At 42.8% G+C, this 16929-nt stretch overlaps 1 protein-coding gene across 2 annotated transcripts; it reads left to right on the top strand.

Annotated features, from left to right (window-relative positions):
* The first annotated feature begins 264 nt into the window (after positions 1 to 264).
* EFCAB14 (EF-hand calcium binding domain 14) lies at positions 265 to 15740 on the top strand. 2 transcript variants are annotated; one of them, XM_027747107.2, is made up of 11 exons: positions 265 to 608; positions 1531 to 1679; positions 4932 to 5077; positions 6909 to 7007; positions 8529 to 8639; positions 9482 to 9559; positions 10458 to 10649; positions 11329 to 11409; positions 12030 to 12141; positions 12944 to 13075; positions 13877 to 15740. In XM_027747107.2, the coding sequence occupies exons 1-11, from the start codon at positions 433 to 435 to the stop codon at positions 14050 to 14052; spliced, it is 1452 nt and encodes a 483-aa protein (XP_027602908.1). In that variant the 5' UTR covers positions 265 to 432; the 3' UTR covers positions 14053 to 15740. The 2 variants fall into 2 exon arrangements, with proteins under 2 accessions (XP_027602908.1, XP_027602907.1); XM_027747106.2 differs by having other exon boundaries at positions 266 to 608; positions 9479 to 9559.
* Positions 15741 to 16929: the final 1189 nt, after the last annotated feature.

Here is a 16929-nt window from a genome sequence, read left to right as displayed (position 1 = left end):
GCACCAGCCGGGTGTGCATCCCCAGCCGGGTGTCCGTCCCCAGCCCGGTGTCCGTCCCCAGCCCGGTGTCCGCCCCCGCACCGCTCGTCCCACCCGCCGGGGGCGGGACTCGAACCCGCGGCCCTGCGCGCTCCGCGGCGCCGAGCGGGGCGGTCCCGCGGCGGCCAGTGGGAGCGCGCCTTGCTGGCAGGCGGCGGCGGCGGCGGGGCCGGAGCGGCCATGGCGCGGGCGGGGCGGGCGGCGGCCGCGGGGCCGGGCGAGCCGCCGCGGGGCCGGCGGGGGAGCAACAGCCGCGGCCCCGCGGAGCGCCTGTAGCCGCCGCCGGGCCGCAGGCTGGCGAGCCGGGGCGCGCTGGCGGCGGCGGCGGCGGAGGGGGAGAAGGAGGAGGGAGGCGGGAGCCAGCCGCCGGCCGCGCCGCCGCCCCACAAGAGGATGAAGAAGCGGAAGGAGCTGAACGCCCTCATCGGCCTGGCCGCCGACGGCCGCAGGAAGAAGCCCGCCAAGAAGGGCTCGGGACACCGGCTGCTGCGCACCGAGCCGCCCGCCTCCGACTCCGAGTCCAGCTCCGAGGAGGACGAGTTCGCGGGGGCGCGGGGCCGCTGCGGAAAGTGAGTCCCGGGGGGGCGCGGGGTCCCCGGCCCGGCCCGGCCCTGCTCCGGGCGGAGCTGGAGCAGCTGCGGTGCCCTCAGCGGGTCGGGTTCGCAGCTGGGGGTAAAGGGGGTGGGTGAGAGGCTGCCGGGGAACACCCGGAGCTGCATTGAGTGTGTCTGGCCCGACAGGTCGCCTGGCTGGGGGATAGAAGTATCATCGAATCACAGAATGCCCTGGGTTGGAAGGGAACTTAAAGATCATCCGGTTCCAGCCCCCTGCCATGGGCAGGGACACCTTCCACTAAACCATCCTCTGGCTGTTTTCCTCTTTTCTGTCGAGTCCTTAGAGCAGCTCGGTATCAGCGCTGATGTTGTTGAGCGCAGTTCCCCGTGTGTGTTCGGCACATGTGGCACAGCCCTGCGAGCTGGCGCAGTGCTGCTCTTCTCACGGACGTGATGTGCTTTTGCCAATAAATAAGCTTCTGAGTTAAGTGACAGCATTAATAATGGGCCCCCAAGAACACCTGAAAGTAGGCATATCACGGAGCAACTTGGGCTTTCGCAATTTGGAATGCTCTAGAAGATATTACTTGTTGTAACATTATGGTAATACCCTGTCTTGAAGCGTGTTTACCAAGCTGTCAAGCAGATGTGCCTAGCATAAGCTTATGTGAGCAGAGCAGGAAATTTTAGTAAGAGAAACCTGACAGCTGCTTTTAAATATGCTAGATGTACCTCCTGAGGATAAACTGAACAGAGAGTAACCACCCTGACCTCACTTTATAGCTTTATTTATTCCTGGAAATGCTCTTTTTTAGCTCTTGTCGGCCCAAATGTGTGCTGTTACAACTCTGTCCCTCACTTTGCTAGAACAGCATTTAAAATAAAACTTCTCTAGGTACTGTTGTGTTTTCACAGCCTGTTACTTTGTTTCATGCAGGGGAGATTACCTACGATGCTGCAAGTTCTGTTACCCATTATGTGCGTTCGTCATTCTTGCCGCTTGTGTGGTAGCGTGTGTTGGCTTAGTCTGGATGCAGGTGGCTCTCAAGGAGGATCTGGATGCAATAAAGGAGAAGTTTCGAACTAGTGAGTATAAATGTAACCGCTCTTTCACATTTTCTTTGGGCAGTATGAAGAGCTTTAATTGCTCGGTCAAAGTCTGAAAGTACTGAGTAGATAAACTGCCTCTGAGCCAAGAACACTTGGAGGTTTGGCAAATCTGAGGTGAATGTTATATATTCTTGCCTGCTCTGTATCTTCTGAGGAACAGGGACCCTGGACTAGGTGGGCCTGTAGTTGCTTGTACATACATTTCTAAAATTCCTGACTTCAGTCTTAGGAGTGCTCTCTGCCAAAGAAAGACCCTATTAAAAAAGTTCTGAGCAGCCCTGTCAAAGCAATCTAGGGAATTATGAAAAAAAAAGATTAAAAAAAAATTAAGTCTGGAACGTTTCTAAAATCCTCTGATGCTTGCTATGGTGTTACTGCAGTTTGAATGTTGCTTTGATACTATGTTTTCTCTCTGTATCCTCTGAATGTTTTTCTTGCTTGCATTGACCTGTTTTGTACAACTTTTACATCAGGTTGCATTTGCTTTGGAGTTACATCATGTTTAGTACTTTGAAGTATGGAGTTAATGTGAGGTGTTTTTTCTCTTAGGTCTCAGTTTATCCCTGTCCATGTAAGATTTCAATAGAATAACTTCTGTAGTGCTGAGGTGTAAGAAATGGTGAGATTGGCACCTAAAGTGTGCTCTTGGTTCTCTGTACCTCACCTCTGGGCATAAGATATGTTTTGGTGCCTCATTTTAGTGGTGTTTAAAATCCTGTATATATGAAAAAATGCAAGGATAAGCTAAGGAGCTGTAAGAATGGAGCAGAAGAGAGTGAAGCTTTAAGCAGTCAGATAGTCTCTGGCTGCTTCAGGAAAGCCAGATAGCTGTGTTTTACCTGAGAAGCACCACTGTTGCTGTGAGTTTTGTGCCATAGCTTTGGTCTTCATCTCAGAGTTTAAGTGCCCAGGACAGGAGAATGATCTTATAAGGCTGGTGAAATCAGTTCCAAAATTAGGAGGCTGCTCAGGCCGGAGGTAAGCAAAGGGCTTGTTTTGCTTGTGGTAAAAGAGATGTTGAGGTGTGTGCAGAAATTTTTTGCTGTTGGTATTTAGGTCTTCCTGTTCAGGTGTGTAACTGCTGTGAGGTGGGGAGTTGTCTGCCAAGGTGGAACAGGCTGGCTGGGTGTGAGAGAAAGAACTGATGATAGATATGCTTTTATGTTAACTGATACTGAACTCTGAAAGTTATCTGTAATTCCTGTCCACCAGTTATGGAGGATACCTTCAGCTCCAGGTGCTGCCTTGTGGCTGTGAGTGTACCCACAGCTCTGCAGTAGCTGTTTTGTGTTCTGGGTCAGCCAGTTCTTTGTGGGCTACTCTGCTTTGAGGGTGTGCTGGCAGTAAAAGTTTTTCACGAGGACAACGTTTGTTGGCTTTGGTGTAGCTGAGTTTCATCATTCCTGTTTTACACAGACCCCTTTGTTAAAGCAGCTGTTCTCTCTGAGCAGATTGTCTGGCAGTTACAGATGGGCTTGTTTTCTTCTTAATAGCTCTGACAGAAAAGCTGTATATTTAATACTATGTCTGGTGATGAACATGTCAGATTTCCTTGCCACTGTAATACCATGCCTAGAAGTTGGATGGGAGCCTCATAATGAGGCACAGCATTTAAAAACAACAACAAAAAAGCAGACAGCAAGAACAACCTGGTTCCAAAAGGCAGCACTGTGCATTGGTAAGATGTGTGGGTGAACAGAAACAAAGGCATGTGATCCATGTGTCCTACAGCAAGTCTGGAAAAGGAACGTTCCTCCTCTGAATCTTCATTCAGGTTTTTTTTCTCCCCATAAGAGTGGATTCCTGTGGTGATATTTGTTATGTTCTGCCATCCTTTGCACAAACTGAGTGCAGTATGAGTGCTTTTTAAAAACAAGACATCTTTGCATCCGGTGTGTTTGGAATAGGAGGAAGTCATGTGGTGTTTCCCTTTGCTTGTTAGTAATGATGCTGAGAACGTGTAGTACTTCCTAGCACTGCAAAAAACTGTGGAGTCTCACTGTACACAGTGAGAGTGGCAAAACAGAAAATAATTTGTCTACAAGAGCCTCTGAAATATCAAGTTCAGTGTGAACTGCTTGTGTCAAGTGCACAATTAGCTCTCAGTCTGTTTTGGCTAAAATACACTTTCCAAGGTCTTATTTAACTGGAAGCGTTATTTGGATCTTTGGTGATCCGATTCCTCTGAACTTAGAAAGTACTTTTAGAACTTGCTTCAAGAGGAGTGAAGTGGTTTTTTGAAGGTGCACAGCTTTCCAGTTGTGTGTGTTTGGGCATGCACTCCACAGGCTTCCCCTTTTGACTGGATGGGTCACACATGGAAATTTGTTCTGGGAGCTGCCAGCCACATACCACATAGGTCCCACTGCTCCTGGCAGGCTGTTCTGAATGGTGGCAGTTTGCTGTGGAGCCTTCCAGTGCTGCCTTACAGGGTGGAGGTGTGGATTTTGGGGAACTCTCATCTCCTCCTCAAAACCTTTGCTTATTTGTTTCTCGGACGGGGGGATTTAGGGTTGCCTAATAGAGCTTACAGCTAAACAGCTTAGTCACTGCAGATCTGGAAGGGCTGCATTTCTGAGGCTCCCTGGAACTGCTCTGAGCTGCACTGAGTTTCCCCCTTCCTGTGGTATTAACTGCAGTAATAACTGACTTTATTTCCAAGGACCTTGTTTACTGATTTGTTTACCAACAGGCATTAGTGTATAAGATTATACCTTATTTTTTCAGTTGTCTCTCTGTCAGACAGAGCAACTGTAATCACGTTAATCTCTTTGGAATTTACTTCATCGTCAGCAGCCCCTTTGCAGGCTTGGAAAGGGCACTGAGGTTCATTTCACCTGCCTCCTTTGCTCTGGGACTGTGGGCAGTTCTTATTTGCAGGCACATTACTATTTCATGCTCCCCTGTGAAGGTAATGCAAAATAACTGCACTAAATAAAGACCTGCTGAGGGCTGCCAAAATGACAGTACTGTGCAAAGTGTTAAATTTAGTACAGTCTCTCTGGGTTCTCTCTGCAGATATTGGTACTCTTAAAACAAAAAAGAGCTGTCACTCTGAGCGTCACTGAATCCTGAATTGGCAATAGACCCATATATAGACCCTTATTACCTTCTTTCACTGCTGTAGATGTTGCTGTTTGTGATTTGTTTTCTGCCTTTCAACACTGTTTACCCAGACATCTTGTTTTGTTTTTTAAACATATTTAATTATTTTTTCATTTCTTCTAGTGGAATCTAATCAAAAGACATCATTCCAAGAAATTCCTAAACTGAACGAAGATCTGGTGCAGAACCAAAAGCAGCTAGAACAAATTGAGACTGGAGAACTGGGGCTGAGTAAAATTTGGATAAATATCACAGAGATCAGTAAACAGGTGAGAGGGATCAGTACTTGCTTGTAGAAAATAATAAAATATTCCTTTCAATTTTTTTTTCCAGAAATTAATTTTAAGTGCAGTGCTGAGGTTTTATCTACAGTCTACTGTGACCTTATGCTAAATTTCTGCTTTTAAAGTTAAAATAGAGTGTAAATCTCATTAGTAAACAAGCAGAAAACAGCCTGAGCATCCAGCTGGGCTGGAGACTGATCACAAAGAGGAGAAATTGCGTAACTGGTGCAAAAACTTGAGGCAGAATTTAAACCTCAGAACTGTGCAGTTCTTAATTTTCCTGCCAAATAGTTGTGATGTTTACGATGAGAGATTTGACATTTCCAATTTCTGAGAGTGTTTTGTAAGAGTTACCTGGCTCAGTGCAAGCTCCTGTTGCTACAAGTGAAGAAGTGGTGAATATAAAATCTGCTGACACACACTGAGACTCTGAGCTGGTGTAAATCTTGGCACTGTTGACACTGCTAGAACTAACCCACTTACCAGTGAGATATTTCCTTCATAGAGCTGCTCTAATAACTCACCCTTCAAATGAAGCATCCAGCAAGGCTCTTCCTGAAATTTTTGCCCCAGAGGGTAAAAGTTCAGAGCTGCTCACAGTGAATGGTGTCAGGAGGTGTGTGTGGGGAACTCTGGGTTTAATTTTTAGGAGTCCTGAGGTGCCTGCTCAGATTGGTTTTTCTTCAGTCCTGTGTGGTGGTTAAGTGCTTAATAAATGTATCTGAAAACTTGATTTGCTTTCTCTGGCATCTGATAGTCTGCTTTATCCTTCATGGGACTTTTAAAATGCTCTTATCTGCACCTGGATGTTAAAGATACTTGCACATGGTTCTTGCAGGCCCTCAAGTTACTTCAGGGTCTGGTTCAGTCTGAGCCAGATCTTTTGGGGTTCAGAATTTAGTTGCTGGGTTTTTTTCCATGAATTGTTGGGATGTGCTGCTGGGAATAATCTCAGCCAATATTTACAGCTGTGGAACTAGAGTCTGCATGCCAGCTGATCTGCATTGACCTAATGCAAAATTAAAATTTTTCTCATTTCCTCAGCTTGCGAAACAACTTTTTCTTTTTTTTTAACCAGAAGAAAGTGGATTTTATCCACTCCACCTTTGTGTTGTCAAGTGTGAGAAGAAACTATTTTTCTTCATTTTGACTGCTGATTGCTACAAATTGATCTTGAAGCGAGAGCATTGGTGATGAATGACTAGCATGCGCTTTTTAATTTATTTGACAACCTCCAGATTGGAATGAATAAGTAATCATGAAGAATAACTTGCTGTCAGGGACAATCAGGTGACAGAAACTGAGCTAACTTGCTGTGCATAGGTTGTCAGTGGTCCTGTTCTGCAGCAGAAGGTTTGGGTGATCTGTGCAACTTCTTTGCCCGTCACTTGACTAGAGAAGTTGCGTGGCTTTGCTGGGTTTTGCCGGGCAGGTTTGGTTGCTAAATGCAAAAGTGGATGACTGTTTCCTCCATGTAAGGATTTCTTGCACAATCTTTTAAGTCTTTCTTGGGCAACAGCCTCTCTCTAAGAGGACGAATGTAAAATTGGCAGAGGGTACCTTGTTGAAAAGAAAGGGCTTCTATGGCTTTCATTCAGCTTAAAAAAAATTAAATAAAAACTTGCTCCTTTGCGAGAAGCAGAATATTTTAGTGTAGCCTAGGCAGGATTTCTAGAGAGAGAGGTGTTTCGTGTGTGTGCATATATATTTTTGTATTACTTTTATGTTTTAATGTTACACATTAGGTCACTAGTATTGGGGAAGGTCAGAATCAGGATTATGTTGCCTAACTCTAAGTATTCCTTTTTGGTTTTAGGTATCACTATTGACCTCAACAGTAAATCATCTCAAAAACAACATAAAGTCTGCTGCTGATCTGATTTCTCTTCCTCTCACAGTAGAGAAACTTCAGAAGGTAAGCACTGTAAATGTAGCTATCACTAAATGCATTCTGTTTTGCTGATCTGCTGGGCTCCTGGGGACAGCAGGAGCTACCTGATTTGCATGCAAGGAATATTTGCTTCCCTTGTCCTTAAAATTTGACTTCATATACTTGATATTGTATGGTCCTGTGATAATATATGGCAGGTAAAAAATTTGAAGGCCTTATTTATCCCCTTTGGAGATGCATTTGTTTGTATTATGTTGTCACATCTTTACCTTGGAGTTGATCTTTCTGTTTACTTCAAGTTGCTAATCTTAATATCGTTTAAGACACATGGAAGTGTCTGTCTGCAGTTTTATAACTCTGTTTACAAATAGGTTGTTTGTTTAGCTTTTTTAATTGGAAAATAAAATGGATTGCTCTCTGTTAATGCAATGTCTTACCATGTGCCTTAGCTGAGCATTCTTTACCAAGAACTGTCCTGTTTATTTTGGTATAAAGAATGGCTTGTTGATACTTGCCAGCTCTTCCGTGGCAGTTCTATTTATTTAGCAATAAACATTTATATTTGGCTAAGGCCTAATGTGAGCTTTGTGGCATTATGGGTTTCCATGTCTCATTTCCTATCCCTACAAAATTAATGTGTAATCAACAAGCTAGTGATATGCAAAGCAATTAACTGTGGTTTGGCTGATTGGGCTGCCAGGATTTCTTTTTTTCTGGGAGGAGTACAAAGCTATTTCTTAAGCTTCTTACTTGCTGCTACAGGCATGCTGGGTGTTCATTGTGTCCTAACAGAAGTAAGTCTTAAGACTTGTTGTATCAGCAGTAGTGGGGCCAGCAGGACCAGGGCAGTGATTGTCCCCCTGTACTCAGCATTGGTGAGGCCAAATCTCAAATCCTTTGTCCAGTTCTGGGCCTCTCATTACCAAGAAAGACATTGAGGTGCTGGAGTGTGTCCTGAGAAGGGCAACGGAGCTGGTGAAGGGTCTGGAGCACAAGTCTGGCGAGGAGCAGCTGAGGGAGCTGGGGGGGCTCAACCTGGAGAAAAGAAGGCTCAGGGGGGAGTTTTCTGCTCTCTACAATTACCTGAAAGGAGGTTGCAGCAAGGTGGTGGTGGAGGGGTCTCTTCCCCCAAGGAACAAGTGATAGGACAAGAGGAAATGGCCTCAAGCTGTGTCAGGGGAGATTTAAATTGGATAATGGGAAAAATTTTTTCACCAAAAGGGTTGTCAAACATTGAAATGTTGCATTGAGTCACCACCCCTGGAGGTATTGAGAGTGCATGGGTAGGAACTCGGAGACGTGGTTTAGTGGTGGACTTGGCAGTGCTGGTGTAATGGTTGGACTCAATCTTAAGAGGTCGTTTCCAACCGAAGTGATTTGCAGTTTTGAGTGCAAAGAAAGTTCTTAATTCTTCAAGCTCACGTGCATATTTTTGTGGCAGTCTGCCTGCAGTTTCACTAACAAAACATTGTGTTTAGCAGATTGGAATTTTGGGACAGTGCAGTTTGAGGAAGGCTGAGATTTCTGTCATCTTCTTTATTGCAGACTGTAGCAACCATAGGTAGCACTCTTACCAGTGTGGCTCATGATGTTGAAAATATACAGACAGCTATTGAAGAATACAAGAAATCCATAGAAATACTCCAGAATGATGTGGTAAGAAAAAATGTACTGATTTAACACTGTTTTAATGGTTACCTGACTAATACGAAGAAAGCTAAAGAACTGTGTGGAGTTCTCCTTAAGCCTTCAAAATACTTTTGAGGTTTCAGTAGGTTGGCACATTAATTAGCTAATCTTCTAATCCCTGTGTGTCATCTATTATATGGTACCAAGGAAGTTATTTCTTTGTAGCCAGAATTTTTGTTCCCTACTGCACTTCTTATCCTGCATATTTTTACTTCCTACTCCTCAGATGTGGAGCCTTGGAAACTTTGCAGAGTACTGCTTATGATAACTGCACTGTTATAGGCTTGAGGATGGTCAGAAAATTGAGATAGAGTTTTTTGGTTGAATTAAGGATGCATATACAGCTGAAATTACTGACTGTCCTTACCAGAAACTACTTGCTGTATTTATACTGACCTCTCACTGGGGGTTAACAAACTGAGCCAATAATTACAGATTTTCAGCTAAACTGCAATACAGCCTTACTTTAATTCTTCCAGACAAAATCTAAATTAGACACATAATAAAGCTTGATTCAGTCACTGGGTTCTACAAAAACATTGCAGATATGGCAGTGTGTATGGCAGAAAATGTGCATCATAATACTTCATTAAATGGAGAAGAGCTAATTAGGAGTGTTTAATAAAAATAAATTTGGACCTTATGTGTCTGAAAGAGAAAACTCTTATTAGCCTAGTTAAAATACTGCATGCACAACAGACATGAATGACTGTAATTGTAGCAAAACATCCTTAGCAACAGTCTGCCAGTTATTAACAGCTTATTTATAGGCATTTGGTAACGTAATTTTCTGCTTCTTTCCTTAGAAGGAATTAAAACAGATGCCTTCACTTCCCTCCACTGTTGTGCCAAGGACTGAGAGAAACCAGACAGAAAATTGCAAAAAGGTATTTTTTTCTCCTCGCATAAGGAATTTTGATACAAGTGTCATGGATATGTCACTTACCTGTGTGTTTCACAGTGCTGTAGTCTGCAAAATGTATGGTTTTTATCAAGCAGTACAAATAGCATTCTTCAAAACAAAGCATAAGATCATTTTCCTGTAGTTTGTTCCTGTGTATGTGCAAACAGGAAAGTGCCCTGGTCTAAGAGTAATTTTTTTTTTTTATTCTGACTGGGTGAGTAGTAAAAAGACTGAAACTGATATCTGACAAAATGTAGGTGTACTTTGCTAATGTAAATGGAAATGAGTTAAAGGTTCATGGAGTGGGTTTTATGGCAGGTACTTGCTAATCTGAGCAAATTTGGGAGTGGCATGTATTGAGTCACCCTCAATGTAATGAGGTGTGGAAAGCAGTAATTCATCAACAAAAAAAAAGTTTAATGTGTGGGCGTTTAGCTGAATGGGTTGGAAGGGAATAACTGCACTTGCTTACATTTAACACAGTCAATATCTTCCTCAAAAATGAATCTCGTGTATAAATATGCCCAGTACATGTTTTCTGGGGCAAGACAGTTGGTGTGCTTACAAAGCTTGACCTGGAAAATGAGATGAATAGGCTTTCTGTGTCCACTGGCACAGCTGAAGTGATTACATTAGCAACAAAGAGGTTGCTAGGGAAGAAGGTTGCAACCCCGGGGAAGGTTGCAACCTGAGGAGGAATCTCGGTTTCAAGCTTTGCAAGTCAGAGTAACTTTCTGGAAACTTCCAGCTGGATGTTTTCATCGGTGTCAGTGCAGAGCCAGCCCTGCAGTCTGCACGGCTAAACTGGGTCAGTCATGTCGGTAATAGCAGGAGTGCTGCCGAGGCTGAGTAAACTGACACGTGCTGGGTTTATATTTCAGGAAAGCCAGGCACTGCATGCAGCTCTGGAAGAGCTAAATAACACCGTGGTGGTGTACCGAAAGTTGAATGACATCAGGCTTCTAAATGTGGATTCAGCCATTGGCAACCTCAGCCGGAAGGTTACACTGTTGGAAAACTCTCCCCTTGTTGTGAATAATCTGGACAAAAGAGAGAACTTGTCTACCAGCGTGGTAAGTATTTGATGGCTGAGGTAGTTTTTTAATACCTTCCTTACACTACAGATATGGCTTTTCAGACCTAATTAAAGAAAATGCCAGAATGAGACCTGAGATACTGAGGATTTCGTTAGGAAAGGCTGGAATTCGTTCTGTATTTCTGAACAGATAACCAACATTAAGAGTATCTCTGAAGCAGTATCCCGTTTCTTCCCTGCAGATTCTACAGAAAAATGCCCAAAACACTGTGACATTTAAGACTTGGGTGATTGCTTTATGGAGCAGGAATCACAAACTGAACTATGTTTTAGGAATCACTTTGGCACAGGCCTGTTAAGACCACTCAGGAGCCAGATGGGATTCTGCATTGTTCAACAGTACTTAAATTCTAAAAACAAACAAACAAAACAACAACAACAAAAACACCTAGATATGTTCATAAATTCTTCCACTGCCTTCTGTATGCCTTACTGGGGCCAGTCAGTGAGAATATGTTCTGTATATTTAGCAATAAAGGAAGGTGCTGATGTTGCTGTGGTAAATTACATAACCCATTTTTATAACTTCATGTTTATTCTAGCAGGTATCTGCCCCGGTTTTTTCCTGCTTCGTGCCTACCAAATTTGAAGGAAATAAACTCTGTGTAGAAAATAAGAAGCACATGAATAAACTCTGCTCTGTTCTTTTTCTGCAGGGGAATGATGCAACTACCTCTCTAAAAGTGGAAAATGAAGATCAACTAGATAGTGAAAGTCAGTCAAATACAGAACTGAAGGTAAAGTAAGCAAATACAAATTACACTGGATTAGTAGAGCATGTAATTGTCTTTCTAATCATGTTTGAAATGAACCTTAATTGAGCAAAGGTCTGGAAACAGTCTGCTCTGATCAAGCTTTTTAAAAGTCCAGACTAGGAGAGCTTACCCAGCCCCTTTTGGGGACAGGAAGCCAACTGAAGAAAAGCTGTAATAGTTTAAAGTCTTGCCATTCTGACTACATGTGGGACAGCACAGCAGAGCTGCTGTAATGTCCTTCCATGCAGCTGAAAGAATTTTGAGACATTCAATTCATGTACAAATGTTCACTCCAAGTATGTTTGACTGTTTCATATTGTGGTTTTTCAGTGTCTTGTCCATTTCTATAGGGAATATAGGAACTAAATGTCAGATTCTTTTGAAATTGGTGTCTGCAAAATAGTCTGTTTTTCAGGTTGAGGTACTGATTCTGTTGTATGTGAGTTTATTCCTATCATATTTCCATTGATTTTTGTTTCTTTATTTGTTTCTGTTTTAAAATCTTGTTTATTATTTTAAACTTGATCAGCCTGGATCAGTGACTCAAAATTGCCTCTATTGAAGGGGTATTTTTTAAGATTTTTTTTTCTCAACATATGTAGGAAGCAGGAACTAGAGATTCTCAGGTATCAAAACTAAGAGAGAAGCTTCAGCTGATCAGTGCTCTCACAGGCAAGCCAGAAAATGACAGACCCATTGAGACAACAAAGAATGGTAAGAATATCTTGTAGTTGTACTTCCCTGTGTAACTCAAAGGATAACTAATGAAGGTGGATAATTTAGACCATTCCTTAAGATTTTGATGAAGGTTATTTTAGTTAAAGTGGTACAGAAAATTGTATATGACTCCAGAAGCTTGAAGGTGATTTTCGTTATGTATGGCAGGATTCACATCAGTAGCTTGTGTTTGAAGGCATGCAGCGATTAACTTGGAGAACTTTGTACCCAGTAACACTTGGTTTTGCTTTTTGAAAATCTAAGTGTAACATAGAGGAAAGGTCTGTGTCTCTGCTGACTTCAGTTCTGCATTTCTGCTGTATACATCCAGGTAGTGCTGAACATCAGATTTTAAATACTCCATTGCAATAGAACCGTGCTGCTTGTTCATTCCAGGCAGGAGCTTGAAAGTTTAGACCTTGCTATTGGGGAATATTTATATGGATAAGATGAAAACAACCTGGGGAGCAGTTGTAATTTGCTTAATAAAGCTTCCTCAGCACCCTCAGAGTGGGAAGCAGAAAACACTTCCAAGTCATTCTTTGTATGGGAGTTTACAAATACACATCTCCTAGTACAGAATGAAAGATTAGGGCTGTGTCCTAAATTTCTTCTTTCAGTTATTGCTAAAAGAGGACAACACTTCTGTATTCTGAAATAATTTTGCAGCATTCCTATCCCATACAGCATCTGTGATGCAAAAAAAATATATAAATTCAGTTTTATTGGGTTTTTGTTTGGTTTTGCTAACTGTAATTCTGTGGAATTAGTAAGACTAATAGAAATTGTTTTGTAACAGTTGAAAGTAGTCCAAGTACTACAGCAAAGCCCACAGACCTTTCGAGGCTGACTTCAAGGTCAGCTGGTGACAACACAGAGAGTAATGGGCAGCTGAGCCATCTGTCCTTACCAGGAATTTCCAGCATCGAAGGTATGTCCTTTCTAGGCTGACCTTTTTTTCTGAGTATTTCATGTAAATGTTTAGGAGGAGATAAGTATAAGCGTTCTGGGAAAAGTGAGGTCAATTTTTAAAGCTTGAGAACTATGGGTTTTAATAAAAAAGTAATTAAGAAAACCCCAACAAAATAACTGAAAGGAAAGAGTAGCATGTAAAAGGGAAGAAACTGAGATTTAAGCAGGAGTGTGCATTATAAGTGAATTATAATTGTTTTGAGTACGATGGGGAGAGAAGTCAAGGGCAGAGCTGGTGTGCTTGAAGGAAAAAGAAGTAGATGTGAATGTGTGTGTTCTGGGTCTTTTTTCCTTTTCTCTGTTTATTTTTTTAAGAGAACACTGCCTGATCAGATGAATGGTTTCTGGATCTTGCTCTTCAGCTACTGAAAGGGCAACTCTTTGCATCACGAAGTGAATAGACACTTTTCCCTTTATATCATCTGCACTGTTGGTATAGCAACAGTCATTCAGAGCTTGCTTTTGAGGAGGATAACTGCATCTGTATGCACTTAGTGGTTGTAAAATGGGCTGCTAGCTGTTGCCAGAAATAGGGATTACTTTTTTCAGATTTAGTGTAATTTAATCCAGAAATGTTCATGCTTTTTTCTCCTAAACTGTTACCAACAGCTTGTGACAAAACAGGAGGCAAACTCCACACTCAGGGATGCTGTACTTAATTACTGGGTAGTGAGACAGTGCTGTAAAACTGGGAAAGCAGCTTAAAGGATATTCCTGTGTACTTAAAGGAGCTACTTCTCAATCCTTGTTCTCTTTGCAGATCTTCAGAATTTGTTTGAAAAAGCACCTGAAGCTGCTGATGGGAAACTCTCATACGAAGATCTTCAAAAGTTGCTTGGCTCCACAGCCCAGGAGTCACAGAGCTTTAAGAAATTTGACACAGATGGAGATGAGAAATACACACTAAAAGAACTGAGATTAGCATTAGGTGTATAGGATCTATATTTAGAAATTTGATATTGGTGGATGTTACTGTAGCTAAAGGAAGCTACAGGACACGAAAAACTATGTCTGCACTTTCCCAGTGTTTTACTGATCTTTGGAGCTAAATTACTGTACACATTGCCACCTCTTGTTTTCACTTGCATTTATTGAAAAGAAATTTAAAAGTTTATATGTCTATAGGACATAATATTGGGACTGTGTTAAAATCCAGAAAATCCCAAACTTGGAAACATTTTCCTCTCATTCTTTCCTTTCCAAAGGAGTTCTTGGTTTTAATTTAAAATGTGTACATACTAAAATAAAACTATGGTTTTATATTTCACTGAAATTTGCCTTAAATTAGAGAGCTGCACTTTATGTAGAGCAGAAGAAAATCTGTCTTGTAAAGATGGGCTGCTTCTGCTTGTAAATATTTGAGATAGAGTAAATTATGCATATTTAAGGAGAAGTTTGTGTCAGGGGCTGTGTTGGTAGTAAGTGGTTTATAATGAGAGACTGAGCCTGAAATGGGTGGTTAAGAGCTTCAGCTGAGTTTCTGATTTTGACTAAGTAAATCCATGAATGAGTTTGGCCTCAGTCAGAGGAAAGCAGGAGGGGTAAGTCATGCCCATCGATAGCAGGATGTATTTTTAAAGGGAAGAGCTGAAAGTGTTTTTATATCATAAGCCTGCAGGAGCAATTAACTTGCCAAGTGCTTGGGTTTTCACTTCAGCATTCTTTAAGCTTTGCTGTGCTGCATCCAGATTATATTTTGTGAGATGAGCCTGCCTATTTATTTTTTTTAATGAACATATTGAATAGCTTTATCAGATGCTTAAGAGGTAAAAGCCTACAGTTGCAGCCTGCTGAGTAGCTCCTGAAGAATTCGTGCTTTGGCAGTGCACTGCTACACTCCAGGGTGTGGAGCAGGTGGGAAGGCCCAGAGTAGATTTGTGAGCTGTTTCCTGACTATTGGGACCGTGGTCACTTCTCGGTACCTTTATTTTTTGTGTCCTTGCCAACAGAAGGATGTAAAAAGCAGGGTAGGCACGTGCAATGGCATCGTCATTCTGTACTGAGACCCGGTTTGTAAGTGAGAATTCCTTACTATAGAGGAACTTAAAGGTCTGTTTGTAGTAGTGGATCTAAACACAGAGTATATTTGTAACCTTCTGGAACATAGAAAAATGACTTTTGAAGAGGGAATTCTCACTTGCCGGCTGTATCAGAGCCAAATTGGGTGATTTTGCTCACAAATATCACTGATCTTGTTTTTTGCATGATTAGTGAAGCTGCCCACCTTGCTGAAACATCAGTTTATGCGGAAGTTGGTTTGCAGTTGTTGACTTTTATATAACTTTAGACTGGATGTTTTATCAATAATTGTATTCTGGAAGTATGAATCAGCAAAGGAATGTACAAAATGGAACCCTGTTATCCATTTCCTCGGCTTCTTTCACTGTTGCTCTTCTATCCTGTTTGGGTAATGCTGATGTCACCCAATACCAAAATGCTTTTGATGTGACGTTTGAAAATGCAGTATTTAAAAACAAAACAAAACCAACCAACCTTGGCTTTAGAGAGGGCAAGAAGCAAACACTCACTTCTTGCTGCTTCCCATGCCCTTTTATACACTACTGTGTAATTCCTTAACCAAATAATAAAAAAAAAAAAAGCAATAAAATTTAACCATTCTGATATTTTATTTGTACATACTGTATCATAGCCATATGCCAGAGTTTGCAAAATATTTTTGGAGGTTTTATTTGTATGAAATTTAACTTACCTTAAAATTTAAGGGATTACGCTACTGCCACATGACTCTACTAGTGTTTTGTTTTGTTGCGGTCTGCTTTACTTTCAGAAGGCTCTTCAACAGCAGTGATGAGACCTGTCAGCTAGACATGATGTGTGCTGTTCCACTGCCCATGTCCTCTGCCTGTGCCCAGGGAGCCGAGCTGGGCAGCGATCGGCGCTGGGACACACTGCCCGGGGGTGCTCCTTAACTTGCATGGCGAGAGCGTACTCGATTGCTACTTGCTGTAGGGTGGGCTTGTGCTATCAATTAGACAAAATCTGATCATCCCCGAGTACCGTGGTCGCTTTTGTGCTGCAAGCTGGGAGCACCGGTCCTGCGAGGTTTCAGCTATGCCACCACTCTCCATCCCGCGTGCTTCTCAAAGCCCTGATGCCGGGTGCTGGCAGGGGTTCCTCTCCCGTGTTTGTTCACGCTGCACATGGTAGAGGGCACAAAAGCCAGGAGTGTAGTCAATACTCTTGTCCCGATCAGCTCCCTGCTGTAACTCGTGCCTGCTGCTGGTGCGGTACCAGAGGGGCAACCAAAAGCTGTGGGGCAGCACGTCCTAGAAAAAACAGCGATGTCTGAAATCAAAAGAAATGAAGCGGTGAGAGCGAGAACAGCGCGATGCACTGCTGAGACTCACTGTCGCGCTGCGCTTCCCGGGTTCGTTTTCAGGCTGTGTTTGTGGTTTTGGGTGACCCCCGCGTACCCTCCCCTGTGCTTACCCACCCCGCGGGGCTCAGGCTCCGCTTTGCCATGTTTTCATGGCTGGGCTTCACGAACAAAGATTTGGGAAGGGCTCTACCCACGTTTGTTGCAAGCGCATTGGTGGCTGAAAAGGCCAATACGAGACAGGCATGTCCGGTTGCAAAAGGCACAGCAGAAAGACTCCTTAGATGGTCTATTCTGCAAGGCACGATTCTTTCTGCATTTTCTCCTCAAGGGTGATCGTGCGTGCGTTCTCAAAAGCATCAGCAGCGTTATAGATGGTGTATCTCCAGGCCTTCCGACTGGAGGCCAGAGTAGACCAGTTATGGTGATCAATATGGCCAAGGCTGAGATGTTGGTTCAGGGAGTCCTTGTATCTT

This window comes from Pipra filicauda, unplaced genomic scaffold, assembly GCF_003945595.2.
Source record: "Pipra filicauda isolate LSUMZ 115617 unplaced genomic scaffold, ASM394559v2 scaffold36_size6622888_pilon, whole genome shotgun sequence".
NCBI classification, from domain to species: Eukaryota; Metazoa; Chordata; class Aves; order Passeriformes; family Pipridae; genus Pipra; species Pipra filicauda.
Note: the sequence above shows the minus strand (reverse complement) of the source record. Positions and strands in the feature narration are given on the sequence as shown.

What these genes read in the sequence shown, in the direction of transcription:
- EFCAB14 (XM_027747106.2), top strand. Translation starts at nt 433, where the DNA reads ATGAAGAAGCGGAAGGAGCTGAACGCCCTCATCGGCCTGGCCGCCGAC. An exon ending in AGAACTTGTCTACCAGCGTG is followed by an intron (nt 10,650 to 11,328) that starts GTAAGTATTTGA and finishes CTTTTTCTGCAG; the next exon opens with GGGAATGATGCAACTACCTC. An exon ending in AGTCAAATACAGAACTGAAG is followed by an intron (nt 11,410 to 12,029) that starts GTAAAGTAAGCA and finishes CAACATATGTAG; the next exon opens with GAAGCAGGAACTAGAGATTC.